At 40.0% G+C, this 19541-nt stretch overlaps 1 protein-coding gene and 1 long non-coding RNA gene across 5 annotated transcripts in view; one reads left to right on the top strand and one right to left on the bottom strand.

Moving 5' to 3' along the window:
- LOC115147645 (CMRF35-like molecule 5) overlaps positions 1–19541 on the top strand; it is a 49119-nt gene that overhangs the window by 956 nt on the left and 28622 nt on the right. For 3 of the 4 annotated variants that reach the window (XM_029689931.1, XM_029689932.1, XM_029689929.1), the window contains exons 1-2: positions 16823–17232; positions 17875–18192. The exons of the other annotated variant lie outside the window; for it this stretch is intronic. In XM_029689931.1, the coding sequence (XP_029545791.1) occupies positions 17193–17232; positions 17875–18192 (358 nt within the window). In that variant the 5' untranslated portion in view covers positions 16823–17192. Of the gene's footprint in view, positions 1–16822; positions 17233–17874; positions 18193–19541 lie in introns of those variants that run through there. 4 annotated transcript variants of the gene reach the window in all.
- Positions 10–18514, bottom strand: LOC115147647 (uncharacterized). The gene is made up of 3 exons (XR_003866437.1): positions 18496–18514; positions 18360–18453; positions 10–192 (listed from the first exon to the last, which is right to left on the bottom strand). It is a non-coding gene; the product is annotated as an uncharacterized LOC115147647 (long non-coding RNA).

Raw genomic sequence — 19541 nt, 5'->3', positions numbered from 1 at the left:
ATACATTTGTATCTAGTAATTCACTTCCTGACTTATTTCCTGACATGAAGTTGTTTCAATATTGGTGTTTATCTGTACTTTCTATTGACTCACAGCTCCTCCCATTCCTACACCGTCACCACTCACCTCCAGACCCCATGTCTCCACAACCCTCCCAAACCTCTCTACAACATCCCCATACACCTCCACAACCTTACCAAACCTCTCTACAACATTTATGGCATCTGGAGACATCAGTGCTGGTCCTTCACAGAGAACAGGTATGATGGACCGGTCCCTTGCCATCATTCTATCACCTTCAGACAACTATAATATGCTGCTGTATAATTCAGGTGAATAGATAATATAGCTATATCTGTTAATGCACTGGACAAATCTCTCTCTCTTTCTCTGTCTCTCTCTATATATAATATATTTGTCTCTCTATATGTCTGTCTTCCTACCGGTTTAGGAAGGAGAAGGGTCTGAGAGGAATGTAATTATCTTGTATTTGTAGTTCTAGGTTTCCCAGTGGTCATCATGGTATGTGTGAGTCTGGCTGTGTTGGTTGTGGGGCTCATCTTGTTACTGATCTACAAATGGAGGAGAGACAGGACATCCTCAAGTGAGTAACACTCATATGTATATTTACGAAAAGCGATACAGGAGCGCCAAGTCCAGGTCCAAGAGGCTCCTAAACAGCTTCTATCCCCAAACCATAAGACTCCTGAACATCTAGTCAAATGGCAACCCAAACTATTCACATTGCCCCCCTCCCCTCTCCACACCACTGCCACTCTCTGTAGTCATCTATGCATAGTCATCACAGGAGTGATGGTTGCTGATAATGGGCCTCTGTACGCCTATGTAGATATTCCCTAAAAAGTATGCCGTTTCCAGCTACAATAGTCATTTACAACATTAACAGTCTACACTGTATTTCTGATCAATTTGTTATTTTAATGGACAAAAAATTAGATTTTCTTTCAAAGACAAGGACATTTCTAAGTGACCCCAAACTTTTGAATATGTACCGTCTGTATGTATGTATGTACTGTATGTATTTCTGTATGTACAGTATTTACGTGCACACAGGCATACAGTGGTATAGTGGAGTGTATACACAGCCTAGCAGACACTATTATATTCCCATGGCCTAATCCAAGTTAACACACATCTATTTTGTAGGCCTAATAACAATACAATGGACTGAAATTAAATATTACAAAATGATATTTCCCCAAATGAAAACAAAAGTGTACCTGATGATATTTTGCTGCTGTGTTAAAAAAATGGCTCTTTCTTTAATCTATTGATGGTCAAATACTTCAGTTGGAACTGGTTCTGTTAAACATGATTTTAACAGTTGATAGACAACTTTATCACTGTTACAAACTAGACTGTTCTCTTATATAACAACAACCTTGTTGAAATAAAGAAGTCTCTGGTGCTTCATCATGACTTCATTAGTTGTCTTTCCATCAATTACACAGAACCAGTACTGTAACTAAAACCCATTTAACACTAATACAAGGGGTAGAGTACAGTTTATTAGCCTACAGTATATTATGCAGTACCAGTACTGTCACTAAACCCATTTAACACTAATACAAGGAGTAGAGTACAGTTTATTAGACTACAGTATATTATGCAGTACCAGTACTGTAACTAAACCCATTTTAACACTAATACAAGTAGTAGAGTACAGCTTATTAGCCTACAGTATATTATGCAGTACCAGTACTGTAACTAAACCCATTTAACACTAATACAAGGAGTAGAGTACAGCTTATTAGCCTACAGTATATTATGCAGTACCAGTACTGTAACTAAACCCATTTAACACTAATACAAGGAGTAGAGTACAGTTTATTAGACTACAGTATATTATGCAGTACCAGTACTGTCACTAAGCCCATTTTCACACTAATACAAGGGGTAGAGTACCGTTTATTAGCCTACAGTATATTATGCAGTACCAGTACTGTAACTAAACCCATTTAACACTAATACAAGGAGTAGAGTACAGTTTATTAGACTACAGTATATTATGCAGTACCAGTACTGTCACTAAGCCCATTTTCACACTAATACAAGAGGTAGAGTACAGTTTATTAGCCTACAGTATATTATGCAGTACCAGTACTGTCACTAAACACCTTTTGACACTGCTGGATCTGATTGATTTTTTTTCACATTTTCAATGTCAGTACAGTTCCAGGCTTCAGTTGAATGACTAACCAGGCCAGCCCAGTCCAGCTTGGGTCTGTAGTGGGAAGAGAGGTACTGTAGGAACTCAGAACACAAGAACACAGTGGTGGTTTACACACCACAGAACTAAGCTGACACTGTGCCATGCCAAGACAAGCTCAGATGAGTTGTCCTGGATACTCATGCTAGAAATGTTACTGTATCTAATATCTAGGCCAGCAGAGTAAAACATTGGTTTACCTGACTGAAAGATTGATCATTTATGGTCATTCAGAGAAGATGTCACTGTTTCTCATAGAAGTTTTCACACAGGGAGCCTTTCCTTCACCTGGCGTGCCGTTTGGGACATTTTGAGCAAAAATAGAGTATACCAAATGTTCCATACACTACTACACCACTGCACCACTACACCACTACACCACTACACCACTGCACTACTACACCACTACACCACTGCACTACTACACCACTGCACCACTGCACTACTACACCACTACACCACTGCACTACTACACCACTACACCACTGCACTACTACACCATTACACCACACCACTGCACTACTACACCACTACACCACTGCACTACTACACCACTACACCACTGCACTACTACACCACTACACCACTGCACTACTACACCACTACACCACTGCACTACTACACCACTACACCACACCACTGCACGTGCACTCGCATGCTTTATATGTTGTGTGTTCCACAGAGCCAGTCACCAATCCAGACACAACAACCCAAGACTCCACCTACCAAACCCTCAACACAACAACCCAAGACTCCACCTACCAAACCCTCAACACAACAACCCAAGACTCCACCTACCAAACCCTCAACACAACAACCCAAGACTCCACCTACCAAACCCTCAACACAACAACCCAAGACTCCACCTACCAAACCCTCAACACAGCAACCCAAGACTCCACCTACCAAACCCTCAACACAACAACCCAAGACTCCACCTACCAAACCCTCAACACAACAACCCAAGACTCCACCTACCAAACCCTCAACACAACCGATCCAAACTAAAATGATGACACCATTAACTTCACACAGAGACAGGATACTGTTAGTACAGTGTTATTCTTTGTAACATTTGTACTTTTGGAAATCCATTCTGCACCATACTTTCTCAATCAATGGTAACATATGTGGATTAATATAATAAAATATATTGATGTATACTTTAACTATAATGTCATCATCTCAACATTGTGTTCCTCCTGAAATAAACATGGTAACTTTCGAACAGAGAAGTTGACAGTTTTAACACTTAGTCACCACAGCTAGCTGAGTTCTCTGGTGGTTTAGAAGTCTATCCTCCGGCCGGTTTGAACCAGTTTCACTCTGCAGCACATATAGACCTCCAGACAGTGAGGTCATTTCAGAACCAGGATATGGGGCTAATGCCCTCCCCCTCCACCACCACCATCTCTATCTCCATCTCTCTGATATGCAGAGGGACAGAGAGTAGGGTGTGGTGTCAGAGGAGGGAGGAGCATCAATAAAGGAAGAAAGAAGACTTCAGAAACACCCAGCTGTCAAACACTGTCTGACTGGTGATGGTTTAGTAGGACTGAGAGTAGCTGACAGAGAAGCTGTTGTGGACCTGGGCTTGTTGATGCACCAGGTGGTAGTATGGTAAATGTGATATTAAAGTAACTTTAACAGTATGTTTACTGTGGTAGTAAAGTAACTTTAATAGTATAGTAAGTGTGGTAGTAAAGTAACTTTAACAGTATGGTAACTGTGATAGTAAAGTAACTTGAACAGTATGTTAACTGTGGTAGTAAAGTAACTTTAACAGTATAGTAACTGAGATAGTAAAGTAACTTTAACAGAAAAGTAACTGAGGAGTAACTCTTCAGAATGAAGATACTGCATGTTGTCTCCTGCTGTCTCCTTTCAGGTGAGTTCTGTCTGTCTGTCTGTCTGTCTGTCTGTCTGTCTGTCTGTCTGTCTGTCTGTCTGTCTGTCTGTCTGTCTGTCTGTCTGTCTCTGTCTGTCTGTCTGTCTCTGTCTGTCTGTCTGTCTGTCTGTCTGTCTGTCTGTCTTGTCTGTCTGTCTGTCTGTCTGTCTGTCTGTCTGTCTGTCTGTATCAGTTTCTATAGTACTAGACTGTATACTGTCTGTAGTCTGTATCAGTTTCTATAGTACTAGACTGTATACTGTCTGTAGTCTGTATCAGTTTCTATAGTACTAGACTGGATACTGTCTGGATGATATAGTGTACTAAGATAATGATTTGTCTATAAGGAGCCAGAACGTGATACACTAGAGATATGATCAGTTGATATATCTGCATATTCATGGTGGAATGTACTGAATTTATCTCACATCTCTGTTGATGGGTACAGTAGGACTATGAGGGTGTTGAGGACAAAGAGGTCCAGTTCCTCTTTAGTGACCGTATGTTTCTGTTTTACAGCTCTCTGTGTTGTGGAGTCAGACATCACTAAGGCGGCTGGAGTTGTTGGGGGAGAGGTCACAATACAGTGCTCATATGCAGATAAATGGTTTGGAAAAAGCAATGATAAGTACTTCTGTAGGAAGAAATGTGACAGTTACAATGACATTCTGGTTCAAACTCAGAAGAACAAGAACTATATTGAGAAAGGAAGATACACCATACATGACAAAAGAAATGGAGACTTCACTGTTACCATCAAGAACCTGGTGAAGTCAGACTCTGGGACCTACTGGTGTGGAGTGGACAGATCTATAAAAGTTTCATACCAAGAGGTGCGTCTCACAGTTACAGATGGTAAGTGAACCTTTAGTCACATTTGTCAGAGGTTAATGTTTGTTACAGGCTTCATGACTTCATTAGAGAACAGTAAAATGGTGACAGTATTTGTGGCTGCCTGTTCTTTTGTTTTACACACAGCTCCTCCTAAACCATCAACTGTCACCTTCAGACCTAATTTCTCCACAACATTCCTTCCATCTGGAGACATCAGTGTTGGTCCTTCACAGAGAGCAGGTATGATGGACTTGTCCCTTGCAATCATTCTTTCACCTTCAGACAACTTCAATGTGCTGCTATAGACAGAAACAACAATATCTGGTCAAGGATTAGACAAATCTCACTCCCTCTTTCTCTCTCTATTTCTCCCCTTTCTCTCTCTATTTCTCCCCTTTCTCTCTCTATTTCTCCCCTTTCTCTCTCTATTTCTCCCCTTTCTCTCTCTCTCTCTCTCTCTCTCTCTCTCTCTCTCTCTCTCTCTCTCTATTTCTCTCTATTTCTCTCTATTTCGGTCTATTTCTCTCTCTCTCTCTCTCTCTCTCTCTCTCTCTCTATTTCTCTCTCTCTCTCTCTCTCTCTCTCTCTCTCTCTCTCTCTCTCTCTCTCTCTATTTCTCTCTCTCTCTCTCTCTCTCTCTCTCTCTCTCTCTCTTTTTCTCTCTCTCTCTCCTGCAATACAAGTGGTTTTATTGGCATAGGAAACAAATGTTTACATTGCCAAAGCAAGTGAAATGGATGAGCAAAGTGAAATAAACAAAAAGTGAACAGCAAATATTACACTTACACAAGTTCCAAAAGAATAAAGACATTTGAAATGTCATGTGTCTATATACAGTGATGTAACGATGTTTAAATAGTTAAAGTACAAAAGGGTTAGACCCAGATGCAGACCACGTCAGAGAAACTATAGTTTAATAATCCAACAGGGGCAGGCAATAGACAGGTCAAGGCAGGCAGGGGTCAGAAACCAGGTGGGGCAACGGTTGGGTCTAATTGTGTTGCAGTCCTGGGGCTCTGTGGGGTCTGTTGGTGAACAGAGCCTCAGGACCAGCATGCTTAGGATACTCTTTTCCAGGTTCATCTCTCTGTAGGTGATGGCTTTGGAATGGAAGGTTTGGGAATTGCTTCCTTTTAGGTGGGTGTGGATTTTAATAGCTCTTTTCTGGATTTTGATACTTAGCTCTACTTGTTCTCCCCACCGTATTTGGTGTTTTACATTGTACAAAGAGGATCTTTTTGCAGATTGCGGACTCTGAATTTGGTGTTTGTCCCCATTTTGTGAATTCTTAGTTGGTGAGCGGACCCCAGACCTCACAACCATAAAGGGCAATGGGTTCTATGAATTATTCAATAATTTTTTGCCAAATCTTAATTGGTATGTCCAATTTTATCTTCCTTTTCATGGCATAAAAGTCCCTTGCCTTGTCTCTAAGAATGTTCACAGTTGTGGAAGTTACATCTGGCAATGATGTTTAGGTCGAGGTATGTGTAGTTTTGTGTGCAAAAAAGCAACGGTGTCTAGATGGAATTTATATTTGTGGTCCTGACAACTGGACCTTTTTTGAAACATCATTATTTTTGTCCTACTGAGCTTTACTGTCAGGGCCCAGGTCTGACAGAATCTGTGCAGAAGATCTAGGTGCTGCTGTATGCCCACCTTAGTTGGGGACAGAAGCACCAGATCAGCAAACAGTAGACATTTGACTTCAGATTCTAGTAGGGTGGGGCCGGGTGCTGCAGACTGTACTAGTGCCCTCGTCAATGTGTTGATATGTGACCTGATTTGGGAAACTAGGTGTGTCTCAAGTCACGACTTCACAGGAGAGTCGTATGAACGTAAACATTTTTTAATCAAAATGCGTTTTTTGGCAGAAATGCCTTCTCGAATACCTGAACATTCATGTGCCTTAATAACAAACTCGTATGCCATCTGTAAATATGAATAAAATGGTTACATACAAGCCTTGTAGGTTAAGCCACAGAAAGACGGCAACCTTCCAACTATCCATGATTGGCTTATCAGGAATCAAGCTAAGACCCAAGTGCACACTGTGAAGTAACAATGTTTATTGTAACCACAGGGGCAGGCAAACGACAGGTCAAGGCAGGCAGGGGTCGATAATCCAGAGCAGAGGTCAAGGTACAGGACGGCAGGCAGGCTCAGGTCATGCAGAGGTCGGTAATCCAGAGGAGGAGCAAAGGTACAGGACAGCAGGTAGGCTCAGGGTTAGAGACAGGCAGTGGTCTGGTGGGCGGGCACAGGGTCAGGACAGGCAAAGGTCAAAGGACCAATTTATCGCGTAATTAATAGCTGATTCTAAGATTTGTAATTGATAACGTATATGTTTTTGCTGTTTGTTCTTTGTTATAGAGACAAAAAGATTGGAGAAATGGCTTCTCCACACATCTCCATTTTGGAAAGATAACTCTTTGTGTTGTTGTTTGTTTAGTGTGTTGTTTAGATTCTATTACATTGAGGTGATTTCTGACATGCTGTTCCTTCTTTTTCCTTCGTGTATTTCAGTATTTTTTTAAGTGGTTCACCATAGTGAAGACGTAGACTTAGCTTTTCTGGGTGTATGTTTTTGATTGGATACGTTTCTCAATTTCTTTCTTAGGTTTTTGCATTCTTCATCAAATATACTGTTTAGACTTTCTACTGCCAAGTTTACACCTTCACTATTACAGTGAAATGTTTTGTCCAGGAAGTTGTCTAAAAGGGATTGAATTTGTTGTTGCCTAATTGTTTTTTGGTAGGTTTCTACACTACTTTCCTTCAATCTACAGCATTTCTCAATATTGTGCAGTTCCTTTGGCTTTGATGCCTCATGACTGAGTATTTCTCTGTTCAGGTAGACTAGATTTTGCTGTGATCTGATAGGGGTGTCAGTGGGCTGACTGTGAACGCTCTGAGATAATCTGGGTTGAGGTCAGTGTTAAAGTAATCTACAGTACTACAGCCAAGTGATGAGCTGTAGGTGTACCTACCATAGGAGACTCTTCGAAGCCAATGACTATGTACATACCTAGCATCTGACAGATCTGCAGGAGTTGAGACCCATTTGTGTTGGTTATTAAAATGTTGACTAATTTAATAGAGTGGATTAGGTCTGCTCTATAGCAAATTAGCATACCCCCTGAGTCTCTTCCCTGTTTCACACCTGGTAGTTTGGTGGATGGGACTACCAGCTCTCTGTAACCTAGTGGGCAACCAGTGGGTCCGTCTCCTCTGTACCATGTTTCTTGTAGGATGACAATGTCTGTATTTCCAATTTCTTTGATAATGTCTGGGTTCCTGCTCTTCAGGCCAACGGCAGATGACCTCAGACCTTGTATATTCCAGGATGAGATAGTAAAAGCTTTGTGTTCCATAGTGTCGAGTGTTGCCTCCTTCGCTTTCACTTTTTTCACCCGCCACCATTCCCCCCCTTCCTCCTCTGTAGACTCTCCATCCTTGGACTCTCCTGCAAGACAGAGTGAGAGTGCTGTTAAGTTTAACCTCTGTAGGGTAGGTGGGACGCAATCGTCCCACACTATTCAACAGCCAGTGAAAAATCAGAGCGCCAAATTTAAAACCACAAAATGTCATAATTCAGAGTTCTCAAACATAGGAATATTTTACACCATTTTATAGATACACTTCTCCTGAATCGAACCACGTTGTCTGATTTCCAAAAGGCTTTACAGCGAAAGCAAAACATTAGATTATGTTAGGAGAGTACATAGACACAAATAACCACATAGCCATTTCCAAGCAACTAGCATGCATCACAAATACCCAAAACATAGCTAAATGAAGCACTAACCTTTGACGATCTTCATCAGATGACACTCCTAGGACATCATGTTACACAATACATGCATTTTTTAAAGTTAGATTTCAGCATGGTTAAAGTTAGATTTGTGCAGGGTTAAAGTTAGATTTGAGCAGGGTTAAAGTTAGATTTGAGCAGGGTTAAAGTAAGATTTGAGCAGGGTTAAAGTTAGATTTGAGCAGGGTTAAAGTTAGATTTGAGCAGGGTTAAAGTAAGATTTGTGCAGGGTTAATGTTAGATTTGAGCAGGGTTAAAGTTAGATTTGAGCAGGGTTAAAGTTAGATTTGAGCAGGGTTAAGTAAGATTTGAACAGGGTTAATGTTAGATTTGAGCAGGGTTAAAGTTAGATTTGAGCAGGGTTAAAGTTAGATTAGAGCAGGGTTAACCTGTCTGGGAACCTGGGACGCTTGCGTCCCACCCTGGTCAACAGCCAGTGGAATCGCGTCGCGCGAAATACAAATACCTCATAAATGCTATAACTTCAATTTCTCAAACATATGACTATTTTACATCAATTTATAGATACACCTCTCCTGAATCGAACCACGTTGTCTGATTTCAAAAAGGCTTTACAGCAAAAGCAAAACATTAGATTATGTTAGGAGAGTACACAGCCAAAAATAATCACACTGCCATTTTCAAAGCAACTAGCATGCATCACAAATACCCAAAACACAGCTAAATGCAGCACTAACCTTTGACAATCTTCATCAGATGACACTCCTAGGACATCATGTTACACAATACATGCATTTTTTGTTCGATAAAGTTCATATTTATATATAAAAACAGCATTTTACATCGGCACGTGACGTTCAGAAAATATTTTCCCCAAATGCTTCCAGTGAATCAGCGCTACAATTTACAAAATTACTATTTCGAAAACATTGTTAAAATGTAATATTGTCATTCAAAGAATTATAGATTAACATCTCTTGAATGCAACCGCATTGCCAGATTTAAAAATAACTTTACTGGGAAATCACACTTTGCAATAAACGAGGTCCTATGCTCAGAAAAATAGGCTAGGCGATACAGGTTAGCGCCATCTTGGAACCATCTAAAATCAAATATACTATTGTAAATATTCCCTTACCTTTGATTATCTTCATCAGAAGGCACTTCCAGGTATCCCAGGTCCACAACAAATGTAGTTTTGTTCTAAAAAGTTAATAATTTATGTCCCAATAGCTCCTTCTTGTTAGCGCGTTCCGAAGGCTACTCATAATGTACAAGGCGCACGGGACTTGTCGTCACGAATGTGCAAAAAATATATATTTACGTTCGTTCAAACATGTCAAACGTTGTATAACATAAATCTTTAGGGCCTTTTTCAATCAGAGCTTCAATAACATTCAAGGCGGACGATTGCATTGTCTTACTAAACGTTTCGGAATGAAAGGGTACCCATGGGCGCCCGCGTCATAGTAGTAATGGCCCTCCCTCTATGACCAACTTTCCAGGCCTCTCGTTCGGTCAGTTTTTACCGGAGAAGAGTCAAACCACTTTGTAAAGACTGTTGACATCTAGTGGAAGCCTTAGGAAGTGCTAAATTAATCCTAACTCACGGTGTGTTTCATAGGCAAAGTGTAATTATCTTGTTTTTGTAGTTCTAGGTCCACCAGTGGTCATCATGGTGTGTGTGAGTCTGGCTGTGTTGGTTGTGGGACTCATCCTGCTACTGATCTACAAATGGAGGAGAGACAGGACATCCTCAAGTGAGTAACTCTCATATGTATGTATGTATGTATGTATGTATGTATGTATGTATGTATGTATGTATGTATGTATGTATGTATGTATGTATGTATGTATGTATGTATGTATGTATGTATGTATGTATGTATGTATGTATGTATGTATGTATGTATGTGTGTACACTACCGTTCAAAAGTTTGGGTCACTTAGAAATGTTCTTGTTTTTGAAAGAAAAGCAAATTTTTTGTCCATTAAAATAACATCAAATTGATCAGAAATACAGTGTAGACATTGTTAATGTTGTAAATGACTATTGTAGCTGGAAACGGCTGTTTTTTAATGGAATATCTACACAGTCGTACAGAGGCCGATTATCAGCAACCATCACTCCTGTGTTACAATAGCACATTGTGTTAGCTAATCCAAGTTTATCATTTTAAAAGGCTAATTGATCATTAGAAAACCCTTTTGCAATTATGTTTGACACTCTAATGTACTTGTCCTCTTGCTCAGTTGTGCACCGGGGCCTCCCACTCCTCTTTCTATTCTGTTCTGTTCCATTTGAACATGGGAGTGATGGTTGCTGATAATGGGCCTCTGTACGCCTATGTAGATATTCCATAAAAATCTGCCGTATCCAGCTAGAATAGTCATTTACAACATTAACAATGTCTACACGGTTTTTCTGATCAATTTTATGTTATTTTAATGGACAAAAAAATAATATTTTTTTCAAAAACAAGGACATTTCTAAGTGACTCCAAACTTATATGTGACCCCATATATATGTATGTACTGTATGTTTGTATTTCTGTATGTACAGTATTTACGTGCACACAGGCATACAGTGGTATAGTGGAGTGTATACACAGCCTAGCAGACACTATTATATTCCCATGGCCTAATCCAAGTCAACACACATCTATTTTATTGGCCTAATAACAATATAAAGGACTGAAAAATGTAATATTAGAAAATTATGTTTCCCCAAATGAAAACAAAAGTGCATAGCTGATGATATGGGGCAGCTGTGTTAAAAACTAAATGGCTCTTTCTTTAATCTATTGATGGTCAAATAGTTCAGTTGGAACTGGTTCTGTTGAACATGATTTTAACAGTTGATAGACAACTTTATCACTGTTACAAACTAGACTGTTCTCTTATTTAACAACAACCTTGTTGAAATAAAGAAGTCTCTGGTGCTTCATCATGACTTCATTAGTTGTCTTTCCATCAATTACACAGAACCAGTACTGTAACTAAAACCCATTTAACACTAATACAAGGGGTAGAGTACAGTTTATTAGACTACAGTATATTATGCAGTACCAGTACTGTAACTAAACCCATTTAACACTAATACAAGGGGTAGAGTACAGTTTATTAGACTACAGTATATTATGCAGTACCAGTACTGCAACTAAACCCATTTAACACTAATACAAGGGGTAGAGTACAGTTTATTAGACTACAGTATATTATGCAGTACCAGTACTGTCACTAAGCCCATTTAACACTAATACAAGAGGTAGAGTACAGTTTATTAGCCTACAGTATATTATGCAGTACCAGTACTGTCACTAAACACCTTTTCACACTGCTGGATCTGATTGATTTTTTTTCACATTTTCAATGTCAGTACAGTTCCAGGCTTCAGTTGAATGACTAACCAGGCCAGCCCAGTCCAGCTTGGGTCTGTAGTGGGAAGAGAGGTACTGTAGGAACTCAGAACACAAGAACACAGTGGTGGTTTACACACCACAGAACTAAGCTGACACTGAGCCATGCCAAGACAAGCTCAGATGAGTTGTCCTGGATACTCATGCTAGAAATGTTACTGTATCTAATATCTAGGCCAGCAGAGTAAAACATTGGTTTACCTGACTGAAAGATTGATCATTTATGGTCATTCAGAGAACATGTCACTGTTTCTCATAGAAGTTTTCACACAGGGAGCCTTTCCTTCACCTGGCGGGCCGTTTGGGACATTTTGGGCAAAAATAGAGTATACCAAATGTTCCATACACTACTACACCACTGTACCACTACACCACTACACCACTACACCACTGCACTACTACACCATTACACCACACCACTGCACGTGCACACACATGATTTATATGTTGTGTGTTCCACAGGGCCAGTCACCAATCCAGACACAACAACCCAAGACTCCACCTACCAAACCCTCAATACAACAACCCAAGACTCCACCTACCAAACCCTCAACACAACAACCCAAGACTCCATCTACCAAACCCTCAACACAACAACCCAAGACTCCACCTACCAAACCCTCAACACAACAACCCAAGACTCCACCTACCAAACCCTCAACACAACAACCCAAGACTCCACCTACAAAACCCTCATTAGTAAAACAACAGACCCAAACTAACGCTGTGTTAATAACATGTTGGAAACTCTGAAAATATCTCTAGTAAACTGAGAGCAACAAGTTGTAAACATTCACTTGATGTGAACTCACTGAGATCGCTGATTGACTAATATCAAACTGTCTCAACCATGACATAACAGTACATCTATCATGCTTGTAATCAAATTAAAGTGTTCAAAAACCATATTGATAGATTGTTTTAATATAAGTATTGTTTTGTTGTTGTATGTAATTCTGTAAATGCTGTTGTCAAGGTAATTTCCTCAGTTCGTGAAGTCAGTGGTCAGTATGTGGGAGAAGTCGATGCTCAGGGATGATAGACAAGTCTCCCACTAGTAATTATCAGTCGGAGGGACCTTCAAGTGGAATGTTCTGGTATTTACTAGTATTTACAGTCAGTAAAGTCTCTGTAACATTTGAATCATTTTTTAACCTCCCACTAGTAATTATCAGTTGGTGTCACGACTTCCGCCGAAGTCGGTTCCTCTCCTTGTTCGGGCGGCGTTCGGCGGTCGACGTCACTGGTCTTCTAGCCATCGCCGATCCACTTTTCATTTTCCATTTGTTTTGTCCTTGTTTCCCCACACACCTGGTTTTCATTTCCCAATTACTTGTCATGTATTTAACCCTCTGTTTCCCCCATGTCTTTGTGAGTGTTTGTTAATTGTTCGGGTCGGTATGTTCCGGCTGGTTTGTGCCGGGTGCTGTTTATCACCCGTGCTTTGTGGCAACCGTTCTTTTTGCACTTTGTGAATTGTTTTACTTTGTGCTGTCTAGTAAAGCGCGTTGTTTCACTCATCTCTGCTCTCCTGCACCTGACTTTATACACCAGCTACACCCACCAACCTGACAGTTGGAGGGACCTTCAAGTGGAATGTTCTGCTATTTACTAGTATTTACAGTCAGTAAAGTCTCTAACATTTGAATAATTTTTTAACCTATCAAAATCCATTCTTGACCATACTTTCTCAAATACTGTAAATGTGGATTAATGAAATGTAAAACATATATAATCAAATAGACTGATACTTTAACTATATTGTCACCATCTCAATAATGTCTTCCTCCTCTGCTGAAACGAACATGGTAACTTTAGTATTCCAGTTGTCGATATTATGCTCCTATACTGTCTAAGTGATGGAAGCAGGAAGAACAGGCCTTAGTTCGGGTGGCTAAGGTCCCTGATGATCTTCTTGGCCTTCCTGCAACACCTGGTGTTGTAGGTGTCCTGGAGGGCAGGCAGGACACCTTTTGGTCAGTGGTGGTGGAGTTGCTATACCAGGCTGTGATGCAGCCCAACAGTATCCTCTAATACACATGTCCTCCGTGGAGACCTTAACCACTTAGTCCTCATTGTCCTCAAGGGCTTAGAGTTGCCTGAGAAAAAGGTATTTAGCTCATCCGGGTATGGTGGCATTGGTGTCTGCGATGTGACTGGCTTTCTTTTTGTAATCTGTGACCCCATACGCGTCGTGTCTGTCCCACTGAAATGCTCCTCCACTTTGTGCCTTTAGTTGTATCTCGCCATCTTGATCGATCTGTGTAGGTCGTGCATCATGTTTACTCCTGCTCCCTCTTTCTGGCGCTCGTTGTCGCCAGCTGTCTCATGATTACGCACACCTGCCACTATCGTTACGCGCAACTGCACCTCATGAGTCTCACCTGGATTCCAACACTTCTCTGATTACCTTCGTTTTATCTGTCACTTCCCTTGGTTCTTTCCTCAGGCGTTATTGACTCTGTTTTGTTTTCATGTCTGTACGCTTTTCTTGTTTTGTATTACGTTCTATTTCTTTATTAAATGATTCACTTCCTGTACTTGCTTCCCGACTATCGTATTTGTACTGTTAAGCCATATAATTGTCCCTGGTCACCTTGACATGTATATAAATAGCATCTCTATCGTCATATGATTAGATTTATAGTGTCTTTATCAGAGGCAATGTGAAGAACAACATTTTATTATATAGGCAAAGGACTAGATTTTTTATATATTGTTTTTAATATATATTTTTTTGATTTATTTCACCTTTATTTAACTAGGCAAGTCAGTTAAGAACAAATTCTTATTTACCCCGGCCAAACCTGGACGACGCTGGGCCAATTAAGTGTCTTTTTACCTGGAGATGTTCCCTATTGTAGTCTACTACTTTCGCCACTTGTTTACTACACTACCTTAATCACTCAGTTTAACTCAGGGCCTCATGTGAGTTCTTAAAGAGATGGGTGGGGATACGGCTTAAGAGGATGTGGACGATGCTGAATGGGCTTACTTAAAAGAGAGCTCTCTAGTAAGTGTGAAAAACCTTCAAGAGGATTTCTGGTACTGGTTTACAAGGTGGAACAACAAGTTTATTACATTAGAAATAAGCATCACTGTCCCATGTTTCCCCCAACTGTAGTGTATAAGATACCATTTAGACTTTTATAAAATGTAAACAAAATATATTAAAAAAGGCCAATTTTGGAAATGGTACATAAGAGTCAAATGCGAAATGTAATCACATATTTAGACATAAATAATTTATATTCTTACATTTGTGTCAGTGTATTTATCATTGTGCACAGCATCATAGTCTATATCTTCCATTAAACATTTCTAGAAAATGTTATATTTCTCGGTTAGAAACGTGAAACGTGAATCTCATTTTTGTGTGCAGAACCTGGACTTTCACTGTAATGGCTTTTTAACTTGAATGCATGTGTGTGCACGTCTGTATCTTTCTTCACCTAATGATTCTCCTCACTGTCTAACATGTTGATGATGGTGAGGAGGAAGAAAGTAGAACTTCTACCCAGAATGCAGTGGACCCTCAGCCTGTGTCCAATGCTGACCCAGAATGCATTGCTCGTGACCCCGACCACTAACAATCAGGCGCTGAATGACAAAGCATTGGATGTCAAACAATGTCACAGCTACTGACTCTGAATAGACTCTGTAAAACTAATTAAAGTCTGTTATGTAATTAAGTTCTAATATGTAATTCTATGGTCTGTAGTCTGAAGAGAAGAGGTTGTCTGATGGTCTGGTTGTGACACAGTGTTGTTGTTACCAGAGCTGGGGTCCAATTCAATTCAATTAAATTCCATTTCAAACCAGACAACGAAAAGCAATTAAATGTATCATTGACGACCATCATTTTTCATGTGGACTTTTCAATCCATGAATGGAATTTCACTTCACTTCCTGAATTGACTGAGATGAAACATATAGGTCATTAGAATAACTGTAACCTCGTCCCCAGGCTCAATAGAGAGAGAGACGACTGGTTGTCGATAAGAGAATAGATTTATTAATATAATTGATTAACGATCCAAATCAATGAAATGTCAGAAAAATACATAATAAAATATAACGATGTATACTTTAACTATAATGTCATCATCTCAACATTGTGTTCCTCCTGAAATAAACATGGTAACTTTAGAACAGAGAAGTTGACAGTTTTAACACTAAGTCACCTACAGGAAGCTGAGTTCTCTTGTGGTTTAGAAGTCTAAACTCCGGACGGTTTGAACCAGTTTCACTCTGCAGCACACAGACCTGCAGACACTGAGGTCAATTCAGAGAAATCAACAGGATGTGTCAGCTAATGCCCACCCACTCCACCATCACCATCACTATCTCAATCTCTCTGACATGCATTTTACTTCACTTGCTTTGGCAATGTAAACATATGTTTCCCCTACCAATAAAGCCCTTTGAAATTAATTGAAATGAGAGAGACAGAGATGGACATGCAGTATCTCTGCTTTGGCAATGTAAGCAAGATATATATATATATGTCTTGAGAGAGAGAGAGAGAGAGAGAGAGAGAGAGAGAGAGAGAGAGAGAGAGAGAGAGAGAGAGAGAGAGAGAGGGAGTGGGGGGTCAGAGGAGGGAGGAGCTTTCAATAAGGGAAGAAAGAGCATTTCAGAAACACCCTGCTGTCACACTAGTAGCTGACAGAGAAGCTGTTGTGGACCTGTGCTAGCTGGTAGTATAGTAAAATAACTTAAACAGTGTAGTAACTGTGATAGTAAAGTAACGTTAACAGTATAGTAACGGTGATAGTAAAGTAACTTTAACAGTATAGTAAAGTAACTTTAACAGTATAGTAACGGTGATAGTAAAGTAATTTTAAGAGTATAGTAACTGTGGTTGTAAAGTAACTTTAACAGTAGAGTAACTGAGATAGTAAAGTAATTTTAAGAGTATAGTAACTGTGGTTGTAAAGTAACTACCAGTATAGTAACTGTCATAGTAAAGTAACTTTAACAGTATAGTAACTGTGATAGTAAAAGAACTTTAACAGTATAGTAACTGAGGAGTAATTGTCCAGAATGAAGATACTCCATATTGTCTCCTGCTGTCTTCTCTCAGGTGAGTTCTGTCTGTCTGTCTGTCTGTCTGTCTGTCTGTCTGTCTGTCTGTCTGTCTGTCTGTCTGTCTGTCTGTCTGTCTGTCTGTCTGTCTGTCTGTATCAGTTTCCATAATACTGTCTGGATCATATAGTACATAAGGAATAAGATACAGTACCAGTCAAAAGTTTGGACACACCTACTCATTCCAGGATTTTCTTTGTTTTTCTGTTTTCTACATTGTAGAATAATAGTGAAGACAACAAAACTGTGAAATAACACATATGGAATCATGTAGTAAAAAAAAAGGTATTAAATAAATCAAAATCTATTTTATATTTCAGAATCTTCAAAGTAGCCACCCTTTGCCTTGATGACAGCTTTGCAAAAAGTAAGATTTGAGCAGGGTTAAAGTTAGATTTGAGTAGGGTTAAAGTTATATTTGAGCAGGGTTAAAATAAGATTTGAGCTGTGTTAAAGTTAGATTTGAGCAGGGTTAAAGTTAGATTTGAGCAGGGTTAAAGTAGCATTTATGCAGAGTTAAAATAAAATTTGAGCAGGGTTAAAGTTAGATTTGAGCAGGGTTAAAGTAAAATTTGAGCAGGGTTAAAGTTTATCTCACAGGTCATCAGTTGTGACTGTACTGTGTGTTTCTGTTTGACAGCTCTGTGTGTTGTGGAGTCAGCTGTCACTAATGTGGAGGAAGTGGTAGGAGGACAAGTCACTGTGGGCTGCTCATTCACATTGGCAGGGAACAACAACAAATACTTCTGCAAGGGGACATGTTCTGGTGAAGACATTCTGGTTGAAACTAATGGGAGTAAGAATGTAACTCAAGATAGATACAGTATAGAAGACAAGGGAAATGTATTCTATGCGACCATCAAGGACTTGAGGAAGTCAGACTCTGGGACCTACTGGTGTGGAGTGGACAGAACTATAAAGGACACATTCCAAGAGGTGCGTCTCATAGTTACAGATGGTAAGAGAATACTCCATATACATTTGTATCTAGTAATTCACTTCCTGACTTATTTCCTGACATGAAGTTGTTTCAATATTGGTGTTTATCTGTACTTTCTATTGACTCACAGCTCCTCCCATTCCTACACCGTCACCACTCACCTCCAGACCCCATGTCTCCACAACCCTCCCAAACCTCTCTACAACATCCCCATACACCTCCACAACCCTCCCAAACCTCTCTACAACATCCCCATACACCTCCACAACCCTCCCAAACCTCTCTACAACATCCCCATACACCTCCACAACCCTCCCAAACCTAACAACATCCTCTAACCTCTCCACAACGTTTCTGGAGACGTCAGTGGTTGTCTATCAAGAGCAGGTATGATGAATCTCTCATCTCAGACATTACTACTAATATGTTGTGATATGATGAATCTCTCATCTCAGACATTACAACTAATATGTTGTGATATGATGAATCTCTCATCTCAGACATTACTACTAATATGTTGTGATATGAAATGCTGTAATGCTGGATAAAAAACAGTTGTACATGTTCAAGCATTGGACAAATGTCACTACTTTTCTCTCTCGCTCTCTTTTTTCACTCTCTCTCTCTCTCGGACACCCCACCTCTCTCTGTCTGTCTGTTTCTCTCTCTCGCTCGCTCTCTAGATTCTCTAGGATTACTCTCTTGCAGGACACATTGCTGTTAAGTTTCATGTATTCTGATTTCAGTGGTGCCTAAAATATAATGGTGCTCTGTTATGTGGTAGCAGGGACTATGTTGTCATGTGGATGCAGGAAGTGATGCAACACTTGAGGTTTTGTGGAAAGCAGCTGCTGACACCATGGCCTCTGTTGCTATGGTTACACTGATCACTATCTTACTCGATCTTACTATCTTACTCTTACTTATAGTTGTCATCCCACAGCTAGTAAGATAGTTACGTCTCTTCCTTTATCACGCCTTTATTTCACTGTCCGTCCGTCCGTCCGTCCGTCCGTACTCAAAGAACAACACATGAAGAGCTGTTGGCGTTATTAAGGAATCTTAATGAAGACCCAAAGCACTCTGCCAAAGAGAGGAAACGGCTCCTCAGGCAATTTTACCAAGGCCACCCAGAAATATTTGTTCAGTTTAGGTTGTTTAGGTAGGTTGTTTGGTCGGACGGACGGACGGACCGTCCGACCAAACAACCTACCTTATCTTATTGACTGACCTATCCACCAGTCTACCAACAAACCGACCAAATGACAGTTGTATCTATCCATCTATGATATTTATAGTCTGGAAAGTATAGTGTTTGCAAAAATCTGGTAATTTCAGAAAAACCTGGGAATTTTAGCAAACTGACC

The sequence above is a fragment of the Salmo trutta genome, chromosome 14, assembly GCF_901001165.1.
Source record: "Salmo trutta chromosome 14, fSalTru1.1, whole genome shotgun sequence".
NCBI lineage: Eukaryota > Metazoa > Chordata > Actinopteri > Salmoniformes > Salmonidae > Salmo > Salmo trutta.
Note: the sequence above shows the minus strand (reverse complement) of the source record. Positions and strands in the feature narration are given on the sequence as shown.